General features: G+C 58.2%; 1 protein-coding gene and 1 long non-coding RNA gene across 3 annotated transcripts; one reads left to right on the forward strand and one right to left on the reverse strand.

Annotated features, from left to right (window-relative positions):
- The first annotated feature begins 5,775 nt into the window (after window positions 1-5,775).
- LOC124960025 (uncharacterized) lies at window positions 5,776-11,964 on the forward strand. Its single transcript, XR_007104019.1, has 3 exons — window positions 5,776-5,946; window positions 9,305-9,415; window positions 11,943-11,964. It is a non-coding gene; the product is annotated as an uncharacterized LOC124960025 (long non-coding RNA).
- On the reverse strand, window positions 6,510-13,663 carry Mrgpre (MAS related GPR family member E). 2 transcript variants are annotated; one of them, XM_047518544.1, is made up of 2 exons: window positions 13,266-13,663; window positions 6,510-10,588 (listed from the first exon to the last, which is right to left on the reverse strand). In XM_047518544.1, the coding sequence occupies exon 2, from the start codon at window positions 10,515-10,517 to the stop codon at window positions 9,576-9,578; it is 942 nt and encodes a 313-aa protein (XP_047374500.1). In that variant the 5' UTR covers window positions 10,518-10,588; window positions 13,266-13,663; the 3' UTR covers window positions 6,510-9,575. The 2 variants fall into 2 exon arrangements, with proteins under 2 accessions (XP_047374500.1, XP_047374501.1); XM_047518545.1 differs by having other exon boundaries at window positions 6,510-10,666.
- Window positions 13,664-18,324: the final 4,661 nt, after the last annotated feature.

An 18,324-nucleotide genomic window follows, 5' to 3' on the forward strand; every position in this document is an offset into this window, starting at 1 on the left:
CTGTGGAAGGCACTGTGGCAGGTGGTGGAATCCGTGTCCCCCCGGGCGCACCGCCCGCCTCGCGCCAGGGAGCCTAGCAGGGTCCCACGGTGCTTCTCCAACGCTGCCTTTACGACCACAGCTTTGGAGACCCCCACAGAGCTCTGCCAGCTCTCTCCTAGTGGAATGGCCACCCCAGAGGATTCTCAGGGACCCAGGAGGTGAGCACCAGATGAGGAGCAGGGGCGCCCTCCCGGTTCCTGGGCACCAGTAGACACTGACGGCCTGGCCCTGCACCCAGCAGTGACCGCCGGGGCCCTGGAGAAGGCGCCATCCTGTACTGGTCTTCTCCTTGTTCTTGGAGGACCAGGAAACAGTGGTTCCACCTGAGTCCTCTGGTCACTCTTCGTGGCCCTTGCTCGGGATTGGCCTTGGCCCCACACTGACCACGGGAGTGAGGGTCCATCCCGAGTGCTTCGGTGCCAGAGCCTGGACGCCCGGCCCTTCCTCAGGAAGGGGGAAGCCGGACTGCTGTTTGGGGTCGTCATCCACTGGGGACCAAGATGGCACTAGGGCGCTGGCGCACCTCTTCTCTGGGGTGCCGGGCTCTCCTAGCCTAACCTGCTGCCTCGTTTCTTTTCTTTTCCCCTTTAACCTGCCTTTCTTTACTGACAGGCTTTGGAACGAGTGGCACCCTGTCCCCACCAGATCAGCAACGGCCACTCCACATCGGGGACATCCTGTTCCACAGTTGGCTGAGGAGGAAGAGGACAGGACGCTCGGGGGCATGTGTAAGCATTTGCTTTTCTTGCCAGGTGTAAAGATGGCTGAGTCAGGTCCTCGAGGCCCCAGAGAAATGCCCGTAGTTCCTTCGTCGGCAGTGCGACTCACAGGCCGGCTGTCGCACGTTTCCGAGTGATCTAGCAATTCCACGGCAGCGTGACCCTGAGCAGTGAGACCTGCCGGACAGCAGGGCCCCTCCTGCCTCGCACAGTGAGCACTGGATCAAAAGCCAGGGCTCGCAGGCGAGGCCCCTGTCCTCTGGCCCTCTAGAGTCTGGGGTACTCACTGCCCTTCCCAGGACCCCGTTCTCTGCGTCAGTCTGATCACGCGGTGGCAGCTCTCTAGCCCGAGCCACAGGCGACGGTTTCTGGCTAGGTGTGTGCTGGCTTCCTGCCTTCCCAGGTCAGAGGTGGACAGGGAGGTAGAGAGACGCACATCTCTTTGCAGTTGTGACTCTCCCATTTCTTCACCCAGGTGGGCATCGGGGGCCCGTCGAGCAGCCCATAGTGGGCGCTGTAGCTGTGAAATGCCCCTTCCTTCCCACAGTGCTATCAGTGGCGTCTGGGGAGTCCTAGGCTCGTCGTTAGATGGCCACCTCCCTCAGCCACTTCCTCTGCCTCCTGGCTGGCTCAGCTACTGTTCTGGAACTGCCCAGTCCTCGTGAGTGAGGACGGGTCCCGAGGCGCCAGGAGATGGAAGACAGGCACGGATCTGGGACTGTCCAGAGGGTGACCTTCTGGGGACTTGCTGACAGAAGGTGGTCCTGGGGGCAGAAGGACCAGCTGGATCCCTGCAATTTGGTCAGAAAGAGGGGCGTACTTGTGGGTGAGGACGGAAGGGACCATCCTGGCTGGAATGCCTCCGTCGTGCCTTGAGGTGATGTGGAAGCGCTGGGTATGTCCCCAGAGCAGGGTCTGGTTGTGAAGTGCCACACTCCACTCTGGTGGCTTGGTTTACTTAGGTTTCCTGGGAGAATATGCAGGAAAAACGGACCAGGGCAACCCTGGCAGTTAGATTCAAGAGGGCTGCGGTTACGTCCCACACAAGTGGCCCTGGCCCTTGTTGGATCTGGGGGATGGAGGGGAATGAGCAGCCTGGGGACGTTGTGTCCAGTAAGGGCTGGCCACACCTCCCAGCTACTCCACTCTGTGGACAGCTCCTGGCATCCTCCAGGTCGCTGCAAAGGTCCATGTGACCCAGGTGCTGTGAACACAGGCCTGGAAGTGGCTCCTGGTCTGACCCTTTCTGGCTGTGTGGCTTTGAAGAAATGACCTATCCTCCCTGGGCCTCAGTCCCTGCCCCTACTGGACTGTTCATAGACAGGTCAGCTCCTGGGTACAACAGGTGCTGGCCCAGGACTTCCTTCCACAGTGGGCCAATGCTTAGGTGGGTGTTCTGCAGAGAACTTCTCCTTCCTAAGGAGCTCCCCACTGCATGTCCCCCTGCCCTGGGTCCAGAGCTCCTAGCCATCCACAGATGCTTGTCTAAGTTCTGTCTGCAGAAACATGTAGCCTGAAATGTTCCGGACATTGTCTTTGTCTCATGGACTGTATTCTATGATTCCTGACTAGAAATGTTATGGTTTAAATGTGGTGTCCCCAAAAAACTCACATGTGAGACATGCAAGAAGGTTCAGAGGAGAAATGATAGGGTTGTAAGAGTCTTAACCCAATCAGTGATTTAATCACCTGATAGGGATTAACTGAGCGCTAGCTGAAGTGGCAGGATGTGGCTGGAGGAGGTGGGAATTGGGGTGTGACTTTGAATATATATATTTATCTGGCAAGTGGAGTCTCTCTCTGCTTCCTGATCATCACTGCCAGCTGTTTCCCTCTGCTATACTCTTCTGTCATGATGTCCTGCCTCACCTCAAGCCCCAAGAAATGGAGCTGGCCTTCTATGGACTAAAACCTCTGAAAACATGAGCCCTTAAATAAACTATCCTCCTCTAAACTTGTTCTGGTTGGGTCTTTCAGTTGCAGCAACAAAAAAGCTGACTAAAACAGAAATTGAAACCAGGAGTAGGGTCATTGTTGTGACTAAACTGACCATGTGGTTCAGAAGCTTTTGGAGCATTTTGGAATTGGTGGGAGGTATTTTGAGACACTTAGTAGTACAAGCTAGAAATGCTTTAGATTGTTGTAAGCAGAGCTTAATGGCCAATTCTGGTGGGAGCTCAGAAGACCAGAATGCCAACAGGACTGTGGACAGTGAAGACAGGGCTCAAGAGTGTTCAAAAAAGGAGGACTCTATTGGAATTTGGAGTAGAGGCCATTTGTGTTATGTTCTGGCTGAGAAGTTTGTCTACATTTTGCCATGTCCTGAGACTTTCTGTGAGTCTGATTTAAAAAGTGATGGACTTCTTAATCTGATAAAAGAAATGTCTAGGAAGCATGGCATTCAGGCAGTGGCATGGGTATTGCTGGTGGCTTTTAGCTAAGTTTATTGTGATATTCAGAAGCAGAAAGCAGAGGGAAAAGATTTGAAAAACTTGGACTTGAAATTTGGGAGTAAAACTGGGGCTAAGGAAGTTGCAGTTGTTAAAGACATCACCACCAGTAGAAAGATGCTGAAGACTTTGCCCAAAGACAATAAGAAAGATGCTTGAGGGCATCTCAGGAGCTGGCAGGACCACACCCATCTCAGGCTCAGGGGAGTAAAGCTGAAATTTCTCTGGAGAAGAGGCCAGTGGGGCACCCTTCTTGCACAAGGGGACCTAGGAAGTTTTTCCAACATGCTCAGTCACCCAGAAACTCAGAGGCTGTTGCCACCAAGGTCCCTGGAGGGCTTGGCTATTGCTCAAGATTGCAGCAGATCTTGGTATCAACCACGAGGTACCGATTTTACAGGAATGCAGGATGCTGGAGTTAGGGTTCATGGAGGATTCCACCAAGATTTCAACGCAGGGCCTGGGAGGACAGGCAAAGTGTAGCAGGGTCAGAGTCCCTGAGGGCACCCCCTGAGAAGACAGGGTGTGGAGATGTGAGGAGGAAGCTGAAGCTACAGTGGAGACCCCCAAGATTAAGAGATGCCAGAAACGTAGGGCATCGTCCTAGGAAAGCTACAGGAATCGAGCAGAGACAAGCCCACAGAGAGGCCACTTGGGCTGCAGCCAGCAAGACCACGGGCGTGGAGCTACGCAAACCCTTAGAGAGGACGGTGCCAAGTGCCCTAGGTGCTGGATATGGAGCTACAGGACTTTTTTTCCCAGCTGGATTTTGGTCTTGCTTTGGTCCTATCTCTTTTTTCTATGCCCCTAATTCTGTGAATGGAAATGTTTACTCAGTACCTTTATATGCTGGAAACTTGTAATTTGCTTTTAACTTTATAGGAGCTCACAATGTGAGATTGTTGAGCCTCAGAGAAGACTCTGGACTTGAACTTTGAGCAATCTCAGAACTGTTGACTATGGGACTCTTGGAAACAGACTAAATGTATTTGCATTGTCAGATGAGTGTGACCTTTTGGGGGCCAGGGGAGGAATGTTATGGTTTAGATGTGGTGTCTCCCAAAAACTCACATGTGAGGCAAGGCAAGAACGTTTGGAGGAGAAATGATTGGGTTATAACCTTGACCTCATCAGTGAGTTAATCCCTGATGGGGTTAACTGAGTGGAAACTGGAGGCAGGTGGGGTGAGGCTGGAGAGGTGGTTCATTGGGGTATATATTTATTTCTGATGAGTGGAGTCTCTGCTTTCTGATCATCATGTGAGCTGCTTCCCTCTGTCACACTCTTCTGCCATGATGGTCAGCCTCGCCTTGGGCCCAAAGGAATGGAGCCAGCCTTCTATAGAGTAAGACCTCTGAAACCGTGAGCTCCCAAATAAACTTTTCCTCCTCTAAAGTTGTTCTGGTTGGGTCTTTCAGTCACAGCAGCAAAAAGCTAACTAAAACAGGGACACACAGAGCACGCAGCTCCATACGTCAGGAATCAGGTTGAAAGGTGCTGTTGACCCTAATATTTCTCAAATGGATGGATTTAACTTCAGAAACCATTTCTGTAATGTCAGTTGTCAGCTGGAGTCTTGGTGTTCCACTGACTCAGTCTGGAATTTCAGGCCCAGCCACCCCTCGCCTGTGCTCAACTTTGATGCTCTTGGCCTCCAGACACAACCTTGACAGAGCATGGACCTTGGGTATCTGGTGTGTAGGACAGCAGGGTTCTGCTGTGCCTAGACCTGAGTTACTGCATTTTGTAAATAGTAGTTTGCCATGAGCTTCTCTATTTTAAGTACAGGTGACAAGGTGCAGTGACTCCATATCTTGATTGTACAACTTAACAGTCATCATCTGCCTGGTCACCACCATAAGGCACAAATTGATAAATAACCTATATGTGTCAACCTATCAAACTAAATCAGGAGCCCCTGGATTTGTGGACATCTCACATCACATAAAAAACACCAGACACAGGAGCTTATCAACCCCACCAGATGAGAACCTCTCACTCAGGACCCATAAAAGAAGGAGCCCCTGAGACTGGACATGCCGACCCCTTACCCTGTCACCTGATCACTCTACACAGGCCTTGTCCAGGAAAATCGCCATAGCAGTGAACCTCTGAGTTCCTGTCTGTCAGGCTGCCTCCAGGGGTGGTTTCTCCTGCCTCTGATGACCTCACACGGCCTGCTCCACGCTGACCCCTCAAGCTGACATTCTGAAGCTGAAACTGCCATTGTCCCTCCCTCTGGACCCTCTCTTGGACAACCCCGTGGAGCTGGTTCCTTAAAATCCTCATCTGGCCACCCACAGCGGCCCTGTGGTTCTGCACTCCGCTCTGCCTGCGCTTCTGGCTCAGGATCCTGCAACCCTGAGGCCACCCTGACCCTCTCTGTCTCCTGGGACCTACTTATACGTCACTGTGTGACATGCGTGTGACTAGAGTATTCAGATATCAGAAACCAAGACTGGAGTTGAGGAACCTGTGACTGACGCGTGACTACCAGGCGACCCTCAGGCATTCAGGGAACTGCCAGCGATGAGAAGGGGGTAGCCTGTGAGTTTATTGTCACTGGATGGACTCTGACGCTGGGGAAAGGCACAGATGCGTTTGGTCTCTCACGACACAGCTCACGGCAGTGAATGAGGACAGCAAGCAGGGCTCGGCTTGGCCAGTGGGAAGGTTTCAGGGTCCTGGGGCCCAGGGGCTGCCTGGTTGCCCAGCACCTGCCCTGAGTGAGGAGGGTAAGGGTGGTGGCCACAGCAAGAGGGTGACACAGGAGGGACGTGGGCTCGGCACTGTCGGGCGGGAGTTGTCCTGGAAGCTGGCCTTAGGAATCAGCTCTGTGAGGCCCCGCAGGCTCACAGAAAGGACAGGGAACACGGGGGCCATGGCGAGCTGCTAAGGACGGGCGGTCCCGGGCTGCGGCTTTCTGCCTCCCACCCCCTTCCTGGGTTGGGGTCTTGCATGGCAGGGAGGGAAGGGCTGCCGAGGGGCTGCCAGTCCCCTATGGCCTTCAGAGGCATAGGATCTGGCCCCTCCCGGCTGCAGCTTGTGGCTGGCCCTCTTGGCCTCTGGAAGCCTCGGTTTCCCACCGGTTGCCACAAAGGTCGTGTGACATCGCCAGGTTATGTGGGTGACCCGTCTCCCACAGCAGAGCACAGGCACAGTGTTCTGGTTTCTGCCACCAGTGGAATCCACTCATTTAAAAGAAAAACACTGATTACAACAGCACAGCCGTGTTCTTCGGTATTCACGCGTGGGGCGGGGGCAGCACGGGCCGTGGAAAGGCCCTGGCAGAAGCGCCCGGGCAGGCGGTGGGACCCGAGTCAGAGCCCCCGGCACTGGGTCTGACCAAAGGGGCGACTCGGGCAGCAGCACAGCGCAGGCACCTGCCCCCGGCTCCGCAGGCCCCTGTGGCTCCAGCTGCTGACGGGGGACAGCGAGGAGTGAGCAGGTCCCCTGCAGCCACCAGGACCCGGCGCCAGGACAGCCTCACGCCCGAGCAGGGGGAGGTGGGCAGCGGGGTCCTCCTGGGCCCTGCCCCGAGTCCTGGCAGACGGCCTGGGCCTGGCAGGGCTCCCTGCAGGCTGGGGAGGGGCCGCGGTGACAGGGGCTCCCTGGAATGTTGGCTGTCCCCACAGTGACGTGCTGTTCCCGGGAAGTCTGTGCTGTGGGAGTGGCCCAGTGTGGCCTGGGTCCTGCGGGGGTGGTCCTGGGGGGCACTGACCTGGTCCTCGCGCCAGGTCCTCCTAGGCCCCTGGGCCCCCTCCAGGTCTGGCTTTGCCTGCGGCCTGGGGAGGGTCCTCTTTGGGGAGTAGGCCTCAGGTCATGCCAGGTGAGGTCGGGGAGGAGGTGGCTGGGGTCCATGGTGGGCCCTCTTGGCTCCAGGGCAGAAGGGGAGGTGCAGCCAGGTGAGGGCAGGTGGGCAGGTGGGCAGGTGGGCAGTCAAGCTGCCTTGCCCGGCGGAACCTGGAAGCTCTGATGAAGACTGGGAGAACCATTGTCTGGCCTAGTATCTCAGGGTCTCTTGACTGCTGAGCGGGCAGTCTGGACTGAGAGGGAGCCCACCAGCTGGCCCTCCAGGCTACACACCTGCTGCCAGTCAGATAGAAGGATCGGCTGCACCCAAACCCCTGGACTAAGGGCCTCACTCAGGGAGGCAGGGAGTGTCCCGAGGACCCCTGGCCTGTCTTCACCCTAGATGGGGAAAAAGGGGAGGGGGAGCCAGGGTAGAGCCACAGGCTCCCGAGCCAGCCCTGAACCAGCAAGGGTATGGAGGGATCCAGGGAGGGGCTTTCTGGGTGGTCAGGCGCAGTCCCAGATCCCCTGCATCAGAGACCCCACGTTGTAAAGTGGGGGTGCCTTCCCCACACTGAAGGTTATGGGTTAATGTCCAGGGACGTGGTGCCCGTGGCGCTGATCTGTGCTGTCCCCCGTGGCTCCTCCTTGGTCTGAGGGAAGAGTGTCCAGGGCTGCAAGTGGACTTGTGGACAGGCCGCTTCCCTTTCTGCTCTCGTTTCCTCTCAGAGTGATAGCAGTTCATCCTGCCAGGAGGAGAGGGAGGGCCATGCTGGCTCCCAGGCCACCTCGGGTCTCCCTGGACCCACACCTGCCAAGGCACACAGGAGCCTGGGTGGAGGCCCGCGAAGGGGGAGGGCCTGGCCCCAGGAGGACAAGCTCAATCTCAGCCAAGACTGGATGTCAGGTCAGCTAGAGGCCTGGCCACGCTGTCAGAATCATGTCCTGCAGTTGGAAAGGAGACCCTCTCAGACGCCTCAGTCTGGGTCAAGATGCACAGTGGACTTGGGCCAGTGGACTTGGACCCGGAGAGTCAGAGACACAGTGCAGTTCTGTTGGGACTTGTGAGGTGCTGGACACTCTTCGCAGCCTCTGGTACTCATGAAGTCACTTGGCTCTTGGGCTTTACAGATGGCAGAGGGGGCGTGTGGTGGGCTGAGCAACCCATCCACCATGACAGGTGGTGGGGACCGGGCTTCGCCCAGGCTGCAGGGCTCAAAGCCTCTGTTCTGAACCCCGGGCAGCTCTGGGATCATCCCGGGCCCAGTACCGGGGGGCTCTGCAGCCTGCTGTGTGCAAAGCCCAGCAGAGTCCTAAGTGACCCTCCTGAGTGGGACATGCCCAGGCAGAAGTGTGGGCGGGGGGCTGTCCAGGAGCCAAAGTCTGGACTGTCCTGCGGGGCTGCTCTGGGAGTGGGCAGGACTGTAAGGGCCCTCAAAGGCCTTGCTGCCCACCCAGAGCCCTTCTCAAGAGGCAGGGCACGCTGTGGCCGTCGGCCTTTCTGAAGCTTGGGTCCAGGTCCGTGTAGTCTAGGACCCAGTCTCGTCACCGATGACCAGGCTCTGGAAGCCCATCCTGGGCCCCTGCGCGCCTTCCTCTGGCAGGAAATGTCGATGTGGACTTTCGCAGCTGTGCAGCTGGGCCGCCAAGTTGTCCATCCACGTGCAGCCTCGTGGGGAGGTCACTGTGGTTTGGGATGCCACTGTTTTCCTGCTTAAGCTCCTGATGGGATGCGAGTCGAAGACGGGCTGCTGGTGCTTTGCATGGAGTGTGGCCTCGGGTTTTTGGCAGTGCTGGGACAGAGAGTGCCCAGAGTCCAGACCCAGAGAGCACAGCTGGAGCCAGGCAGACACCAGCCCACTGCTGGTGGGGAGTCCAGGCAGTCCGTCAGGGGCTGCGCCCGCCGCGTCCCCAACAGTAGCTGTTCTAACATGCAGTGACCAGCCTGGCCTGACGTGGCTTCCCGGGGCTCAGCGGGCTGCTTGCTCTGCTCTCGCTGAGGGGGAGGGGGCCGACTCTGCTCACTGGCCCTGGTGTGGGGGTCTGGTGGACATTTTCTTCTGTGGCCGGCCATCCAGGGTTTCCTGAGTGTCTCATACCGCCTGCCTAAACCAGTTCCAATTTCAGGGCGTCTGAGACTATGCTGGAGGGAGAGGCCTTGGGGAACCGGGGCGGTCACGCTGTGTCCCGTGGTGGGGTGTGCCCTCAGCTATGGGGAGGCTGAGTGGGGAGGCAGGATGAGCTGTGGGAGATGGCTGGCCTGCACCCACCCTGGGGACTGACTGTCCCCTTCCTCTCCAGCTTTGCTGTCATGAAGAGGGCGGCTCTCATGGGTTCCTGCGCATGACAACAGCCCTGGGGGCTTCCTCGAAGTGCGAGTCCCCGAGCTGCCTCCCGAGACCCTCCTCCCTGGTGAGCCTCCCACAGGGAATGCGGGTGGCACCTGGGGTCCACACCAGCAGGTCATCGGCAGAGGCCTCCCTCGGGGGTCTTGCTGCCCCGGCCTCTGATCCCACCCGTTCCCCAGAGGCATCTCCCTGGCTGCGGGTCAGAGCTGGGTCGGGATGGGGGCCTAGGCCGTCACGTCCACGAGGCCCCTGTGGGAGGCCTCCCTCCCGGCCCCCAGCTCGGCCTCGTCGCCCAGGGCCCGCTGGAGCACCAGCCGGAGGGGCTCGCGCAGCCTGCGGCCGCGGGCACTACCCAGGCAGAAGTAGATGGCGGGCTTGGCGGAGCTGTGAGCGGCCGCCATGAGGAAACTGAAGTGGTAGAAGTGGTAGGGGGTGTGCCAGTGCAGGCTCCGGGTCAGCCAGTAGACGCCGAAGGGCAGGCCGCAGAAGAGGGCCAGGAGGACGGCCAGGAGGACCAGGCCCGCGAAGCCCCGGGGCTGGTGCCGCTGCGGGCCACGCTCCACCCGCAGCAGCAGGAGCAGGCTGGCCAGGCACATGGCACAGCACAGGGTGGCCAGCAGGGCTGCCACCACCAGCCACAGTGTCCTGCACAGCTGGCCACTGGGCTCCCCGAAGAACTGGGTGCAGGCCCCGCTGAGCAGCAGGTCCAGCAGGAGGCAGAGTGCCCAGGCCAGCGCACACACGCAGGTGGTCAGGTGGCGCGGACGGCGACACAGGTACCAGGCCGGGAAGAGGGTGGCCAGGCACTGCTCTGTGCTGATGGCCGCCAGGAGGCTCAGCCCCACGATGTAGCAGAAGAACCTCAGCGTGGCCAGACTGGTCTGGACGAAGCCCGGGAAGGTCAGCTGGCGGGGCAGCAGGTCGGGGATGACAGCCACCATGTGGCAGCCGAGGAAGATGAGGTCGGCACAGGCCACGTCCAGGAGGTAGATGGAGAAGGGGTTCCTGTAGACGTTGCGGCTGAGCAGCCAGAGGACCACGCCGTTGCCCAGCAGCCCGCCCAGGCTGAGCAGCTCCGTGAGCGCCAGAATGACCAGGTTGAATGCCTCGTCCTCCTGGCTGCTCTCGGGGGGCGCCGCGCGCTGCCCAGCTCCCCGCCACTCCATCTCCAGGACGGGCGGACGAGGTGGGGGAGGCCAGGAGGCTGAGGTCGTCTGCTCCGCTGTCTCCGGGAGCCCTGGAACCACAGAGTCCGCTGAGCTTCCTGTTCAGGAGTCTGTGCTTCTGTCCCTGCAAGGGGCCTGGCGGACGGGGACTGGGTGGGCGGGCAGGCGGTGAGACCCTGCTGAGAGGGCAGCCCTCCTTCCATTTCTGCCCCATCCCCGACCTCACCCTCCCCACCGTCCAAGGCACGCAGGGTCTGCCAGCAGCTCCCCGGGTCCCAGCCTCCCGTGGCTGCTAGTGGTGCCCTCGTCCTACCGTCCATTGTCCACAGGGCGGGTCCTGCAGGCACAGGAGGTCTGGAGAGAGGACAGCGCCCTGAACCTCGCAGTGCCCGAGAGCGTTTGTCATCTTAGAGCTGCTCTTACTCCCAGGCCTCCCGGGAATTCCAGGAGAGGTGCTGCCAGCTTGGCCCTCGGGTGGCAAGGCTGGGACCCAGGAGTCCTCCTCTCCCCCTTGCCTTGTCCCTCCGGCCCCGCGGCAGCCTCCTACCCTCTCACCTATCACTCCCCCTTCCCTCAGGGAACAGGAGAGGCCAGTCCGATGTGAGGCTGGTGGGGGCCCCAGGCTCAGGGCAGGCCCTGCGTGCCGGTGAGGGATCAGTTCCGAGAGCAGAGCTGGCCTGAGCTGGGCGGAGCCAGTGAAACCGTGTGCAGGAGACCTCACAGACTAGCAGGACTCAGCCGAGGCCTCCTGTAGCTCCCTGCCCCTCCCAGCAGCTGTGGCTACCTGCTCCTCCTATCCTGCCACCTGTGACTACCTGCTTCCGTCTGCCGCCTGGGGTGGTCTGTCCCCAGCTGGTGCCCTGAGCACTGGGGGCCACAGCTCCTCCTTGCCGGGTTAAGGAGATGGGACAGGGCCTCGCCTCTCTCTCTGGAGACCAGCGGCATCTGGGGATGATCTCCCTGGGCCTCCCCTGCCTGGTGGTGGCTGATCCTCTGGTCTCCTGGGTGGGGCTGGGAGGGGATGAGGGAGATGGGGGTGCAGAACAGGCTCCCGCATTAAGGCCGTGCCCAAATCTCCTGCTCTCTCCCTTCAGGGGCGGCAGTGACCCCGGACTGTGCAGGAGGATGGGGTAGGCCAGGATTCAGGGCGGGAGTGGCCTTGCCGAGGGGCCATATGCTGACAATGGCCCTGGCTGTCCTGCGGGCCCTGGTCACCTCCTCTTCCTGTCAGACCCTCAGTTTTCTGCTGTCACAATTTGACAAGGGTGAAATGACAGGCCCTGGGAATGGGTGTCTATTCCTGCCACTGCAGGAAGCTGGGCCCTTCCTGGGGCAGTGTGAGGTCCCCCGTGGGGCTCTCCAGGAGTGGGGTCCAGCCCCAGGTGGAGATGAGGAACTGACTCCTGGTTGTGCACTCCATCCTAGGTCCTGTGTCGCTGGAAGGCTGGAAGTGGCCATGGGCAGGTGTATGGGGCACGGTGAGGTGGGTGGACTCTAGCAGGTGAGGCTTGACAACCTAGGGTCTAGCTGCCCTGCCTGGACCAGGACAAGTGCAGAGGGGACACTGCATGGGGCTGTGGGCATCCCTTTGTTTCAGACAGGACAGATGCGGCCCTGCTCAGGAAAACCTGGGCGTGGCCACTGTACTCAAGCCTGAGGAGAGGCAGAGATGAGCTTGGGAGGTCTTGAGTCCACCAACGTGAGACCCCCACCCCAGACGTACCATTCTGTGCACCCAAACTCAGAGCTGCCTCCAGGACCCCCAGCAAGGCTCTGGCCCCAAAGGAGCGGGTGGGCTTCTCCAGCCCCCGGGCTCCATGCAGGGCTCCGCCCCCACCTCCTCTCCAGGCTGACTTCAATCCCTCCCTGCACCCAAAGGAGGCTGCCCTGCCAAGGACCTCCCACCGTCCCTGGGACAAGGCTGGGATACAGCCCAGGGTCCCCAGGGGAGCCAGGAACATAAGCCACAGATCAGAGGGAAGAGGAGGGTGGGGGGAGAAAAAGGGAACAGGAGGGAGGGAGAGGGAGAGGGGGAGGGGGAGGGAGAGGGAGAGGGGGAGGGGAGGGGAGCAGGAAGGAGGGAGTGGGCAGGAGCAGGACCACAGGAACTACTGTGGGTCAGCATCGGTGACGGGGAAGGTGAGGCCCAACTAGGCCAACCGGGGCCTTTCTCAGCTGGGACCCTGCAGCAGGGGCTCTGTGTGGGGCCATCTGTCCAGCTGGAGGCCCTGGAGGGGGCTCAATAGATGGGATCCCCACAACTGTCACACGAAGGGCAGGGCAAGGAGGGTGGGAGAACAGGAGGAAGGCCCAGCCTCCCGCCATCCCAGAGCCCAGGGAGGTGGGTGATGGGCGTGTCTTTGGCCTCTGCAGTCAGGCCCAACCCTGGCCTGGCCCTGCTCCTGCTATGGGCAGTCAGAATCTAGGGGCCACCATACCACCCAGGAACAGTGCCCAGTGTGGCCGGTCTCCTTGACCCTCCTCGGAATGGGGCCCAGCCTGTCCAGCCCCCACCAGCGTGGGACAGAGTAGCACCCGACATTGGGAAAGTGGCCATGAGCTGGCCACAGGCCAGGTGGCTCAGCCCAAATCAGAAGGCAGAGGATGGCTGGACAGATGCTGTCAGGCTACTGCTGGCCGCTGTGCCCTCCCCAATCTGGCCAGCAGCAGAGCTCAGACAGGCTAAAGATGCAAACCCCCGGGCTGGCCGCTGACCCCCACCCTGGCCAGTGCTGCCCCTGTGCTCACCGTTCTGAATCCTGCCTGCGTGGACCCTGGACCTCAGAGCTGCCCGGGCTGGCTGTGGGCTTCTGCCGCCCCAGAGCCCGCGGGCGGCTCCTGCTCTGTCAGTTCCCGGGAGTCACATGGTGTCGGGCTGGGATAGGGCTGGTCGGGGAGGAAGCTCTCTGGGGACCTTTCTCTGCTTGACTGGGCTCCTGCCCAGGTGTGGGCAGAAGAGAAACCCAGACCCTCCCTACAGCCTTCCGGGCAGGCCTGGAGAGCAGAGAAAACCATGCCATCTCCGGGTGGAGCCCAGCCAAGCGGTGACCTCACCAACGCTCCTAGCTCAGAGACTCAACCCCCATGGGGCCTTTTAAGGACACTTCTCCCCCTGATGATGCAGAGGGGTCAGTTGTGAGCCAGGCCGCCAGGGGCTCTCGCTCTTGCAGTGCAAATGTGTCTCTACAGAGCGCCCGGGCGGCCAGCCGGTCTCCTCCAGGCAGCAGGACAGTGGGAGGAGGGTCCTGCTGGGGCACAGGAGGATGTGAGTGGAGGCCGCACCTTCTCTGGTCCCGGGGACCCCGGCTTGCTGGTGTCAAGGAGCTGCTGCAGACCTCGGCAGAGGGGCGTGGACCACGTACAGCTTCATGCTCGATGATAGCTTGGGAATTCAGGACAGCTGATTGTCCAAAACGGCGATGTCCCCTCTCCAGCTGTATCCTCCAGAGCCATACAGGAGGCTGCAGCCGCTGTGCAGAGAAAGAGCAGGTGCATGTTTTGGCTAGTGATCATCCGAGAGTCCAGGGGTGTGTGTGCGTGTGAGTGAGTGTGAAGGGGCGGAGCCCAGGCCTCGTGCATGCCAGGCGGGTGCTCTACCACTGAGCCACACCCAACCCTCACTTTAAAGTTTGCAAAAACTCCAAACTCATGGAGGAGCTGCAGGAGTAGCCCAAGGTTAGCTCGACGGCAGTGCCCACGCCTGTCCACCTCTCGCCTTTCTTTTGCTGAGCCCTGGGGAGCAAGTTTCTGGCTGCTGGTGCTTTATCTTCAGATGCCGGGTGGGCATCCCTGACAGCACGGTCGTCTCCCTCAGGACCAAGACGAGGCCATGCTTGAAGCTGACTGCTGGGGACAGGCTGGCCTGACACCCGCTCGCACCAGCTGCCAAGGCCTGTCTCACCCACCCTGCTGCCCCGCGGGGCTCTGCCAACCACACCTGCTTTGCCAGCCGCTCCCTGGGGCTCTGCTGCAGGTGGCGAGAAAGTCCCCACCCCACCCCCGCCTGCCATCTTGTTCCCCACCCTTCCATGTCCCTTCCTGGGACTTGATTTCAGTTTGCAGTCCTCATGACCCTTGAAAACCAGCTCATTTCTCCAGTTTGGGACACTGGCCGCCCCTGTGGGGACGCCCCTTCTTGGTCCTGGAGGATGCACATTTGGTCACCTTTCAGCGGCTGCTCCCACGGGTGGCTTCAGGTTGCCCCTTCGGCGGCCCCTTAAGTGCCTTTTCCCGCGGTTCCTCCACACTCCTGAGCAGCTCATTCAACTCATCCTGTCGAAATCACATGTGGCTTTCACCTCCTGACCATGTCCTTGTAGGTGCTGAAATTGCCGGGAGGTCCCCAGGTCCCCTGGCCTAACCCTAACTCTACTCTAGCCCCAACGAGGTCGTTTGTACTGGGGCTGGCCTGTCCTTGGCCTGGCCGGTAGGGACGGGCTTCTTGGCGGTGGTAAAGGGAGCTGACCACCCACACCCTGCCACCGACCCTAGTCCATTAAGGGAGCAGGTGTGACGAGACTGGGTTGCCTCTGCGACATGCCCATGCAGCTGAGGGCCCTGCCCCATGGCCATCAGGAGGACCACAAGTGCTGTGGCGTCGTTCATGGAGTTTACAGAGAGGAGACAATGGCCTCCTCTTTTGGTTGAGGGAGCCACAGGGCAGGGTGCTGTCTCTTGAAACCTAGGACCAGCACACCAGGGACCTGGGCAGTGGGCAGGGCCATCTGGGGTCCCTGAGAGAGCAGGAGGGAGTCCTCCCTCACCCTGTCCTGCCTGCAGGTGATTCCAGGTGGACCACAGGGAGGAGGACCAGGGGCTGGTTTAGCTCCCTTTCCGTCTGGCAAAGCGTGGCTTTTCAGAGCAGGTCAGTAGGGCAGGGCAAGGGCTCCATGTCTCAGCCTCTGGGCCTCTTGTGTCTTGCAGAACCCTGAGCCTCCCTTGCTGTTGCCCTGCTGTTTCCAAAGCACACACCTCTCCCCGGCAGCCAGGACCAGGCCAGTGTGACGGGCTGACAGATCAGGCTCCGTGGGAATGTTACAGGCCAGACTCTAAGGGAAATGACCAAACAGACTCCATTTTGCTCTGACTCCATGTTATGTAGGAAATGAGCTTCTCCCATGGGAACACCCCGCCTCTGTGCCCATCATCAGTTACTTAGCGTGACATGGTTAGCAATACAAAATGACAATTCTTATGTAATGAAAATTTGCTCTCTTTAGATTCCTATTGCTCCTAAACAATGTACCATGTGAACAGTGATTGTGTGGATGTTAGTAGCCATTCTTTAGTTTGTACCTAGGTAAGGGTCATTTTGACCCACTTCCCCCTCTGTTGATGATCTCATGATGTTAATGTGTAATTTTGAATCATAGCAACAGACACGTATGATTGATGTGATTTTTGGTATAAGAACCCCTACAACCCTGTGGTCGGGGCTGTTCTCCCAATAGCCATTTTTTTGGGGCATTGTGTGAGACAGTCAGCCGGTCAGCTTAATAAAGACTCTCAAATTTGGACTTCTCAGTGGTGATCGGTCTGTTCTTAAGTTGCACCCCATAGCACCCAGCCTGGCCTTGCCACCCCTGCCCTCTGCATGATGCTGGGGACAATCCCAGGGTGTCACACTCACTGGGCAAGGGCACGACCAGAGCCGCAGCCCAGCTCCTCCTGAGCCCTGTCTGTAACACGCCTGCTGTGTGTGCAGCGCAGCTCTGAGACCTACCACCGTGCCGGCAGAGCGTGTGCATTGCTGGGTATTTCAGAAGCTGCGATGGGCGTCCTCAAGATGGTGTTAGGTGGGCGTTGGGCTGTGTTAGGGCTTAGACCTCAGACATGCCCCAGAGGCCCACGTTTTAAAAGCTTGGTGGGAGGCAGTAGGTCTGGAGGGGCCCTTGGGAAGGGGACCCTGAAGGGGACCCTGGGACCCAGGGCCCTTCCCGCCCTGCTCGGACTGGAATCGTGGGTCCAGATAAACCCTGGCTCCTTCAAGTTGATGGTCACGGGTGGGCACCACACCCAGGCCGGCTCGGCCCCTTCCCTCCCCTGGGCAGACTCCTGGCGGCCCACAGAGTCAGGCCAGGGAAGGTTGGGCTGGGCCTGCCGTCCAGCGTGCGGGACGTTCGCCATCGCCATCACGCCGGCCATGAGAAAGTTTCCTGCCTCTTTTCGGGCCTCCACGTTTCCGCGCAGGGTTTTGCAGGGAGTTTCAGGGTTCTGCTCCCGGTGCCTGGCCACTCCCAGATCTTCCTGACCTTGTAATTATTTTTAATTTTTCCCTGGGCACCTTGCTCTGTGGGTGTTTTTGTTACTGTTTTTCTAGGATTTTGGTTGAAATTGAACCGACTTCTGCCTCCTGGCGGCAGCGTCTGCTCTCCAGGCCGCTCTGCGCTCCGCACACCGCGGTCTGCAGGCCAACAGCTGTTGCTCTCATTGCTTTTGAGAAATTATGAAATGCAAACAACCCTTTCCTCTGAGGGTTGTTTGAGAGAGTTTCAAATTTCCACGAGCACCCTCCCGTCTCCTCTCACTATTGTCTCCTGGCCGTGTTGCCGCGAGTGTGCAGCAGGCTGTTGAGCTGGCGTGTGCTGGGCCTCGGTGGAGTTTTAATGACGGGCTGCTTTCCCTCTGTGTCCGCCTTTGAAGCCCACCGCCCAGCCTGGGCTGTGGCTCCGAGGTAAAGCAACCGACTAGCACGCGCCAGGCCCTGGAGTGGATCCCAGTGCAAAGGAGGAGGAGAAAGACACCCATGGGAGGTGTTCCCACAGAACCCAGGGCCTCACAGCACTCTACAGTTTATAGGGAGTTTTTGTCTACTTCCAGTTTATTGTTTCATTAGTTTTAACAGCATTATTTTCCTCAGTGAATGAGGAAGCCCAGAGAAGGGAAGTAACTTGCCCAAACTCACTCAGGTGGCAGAGCTACAGTTTGAGACAAGCTTGTTGGAGGCTGTGCTCATTCAACTGAGCCCACAACAAGTCTCCTACGTGTTGGTAGAGACAAAATTCTATCCCACAAAGATTGAGGAGAAGCAAGTGTGTCTGCTGTCACCACTTCTACTGAGCATGGTGCTGGAGGTGTCGACCAATGTAATAAGGCAAGAAAAAGAACTAAACAGCATACAAATCAGAAAGGAAGAAGCAAAAGTATTTATTCCCGAAAGCATGATTGTCTCTATACAAAATTTCAAGTAGCTACAAAGAAAGCTATGAGAACTATAAAATTATTATAGTGAATTCCCAGGGTGAAATGCAACATACAAAGTTACTTGTATTGCTAAATATTAGCATTGGACAAGTTGAAATTGAAATAAAAATACTATTTACAGTAGCACCAAAACCATGAAACACTTAGGGATAAATTTAATAAAATATGCACAACTTTCATCCATTGGAAATTATAAATTATTGCTGAGATAAAATAAAGATGGACTAAATGCAAATATATGGTATCTTCACATATTAAGAGGCTCAATATTGTTAAGAGGCACTTCTCCTACAATTATCTTCTACATACAATTTATTCCCAATCAAAATGCCATCAGGTTTCTTTTTGGTACAAATTGTCAAACTGATTCTAAAATGCATATAGCTATAGAAAGAAAACTAGAATAGCCAAACAAATATTGAAAAGGTAGAACAAAGCTGAGCATGCTATGGTCTGAATTATTTTTCCCTCAAAATTCATATTAAAACCAGAGTTCCTCCATTTCTGCTGGTAGCTGGGGTCTGCATCAGCTGCAGAGGCGAGAAACGTGTTACAACTCGGAGTGGTAGGCTGTGCCCTCCGATGATGCAGCAGACCCCAGCAG

This window comes from Sciurus carolinensis, chromosome 11 (assembly GCF_902686445.1).
Source record: "Sciurus carolinensis chromosome 11, mSciCar1.2, whole genome shotgun sequence".
NCBI lineage: Eukaryota > Metazoa > Chordata > Mammalia > Rodentia > Sciuridae > Sciurus > Sciurus carolinensis.

What these genes read in the sequence shown, in the direction of transcription:
- Mrgpre (XM_047518544.1), bottom strand. Translation starts at nt 10,517, where the DNA reads ATGGAGTGGCGGGGAGCTGGGCAGCGCGCGGCGCCCCCCGAGAGCAGC.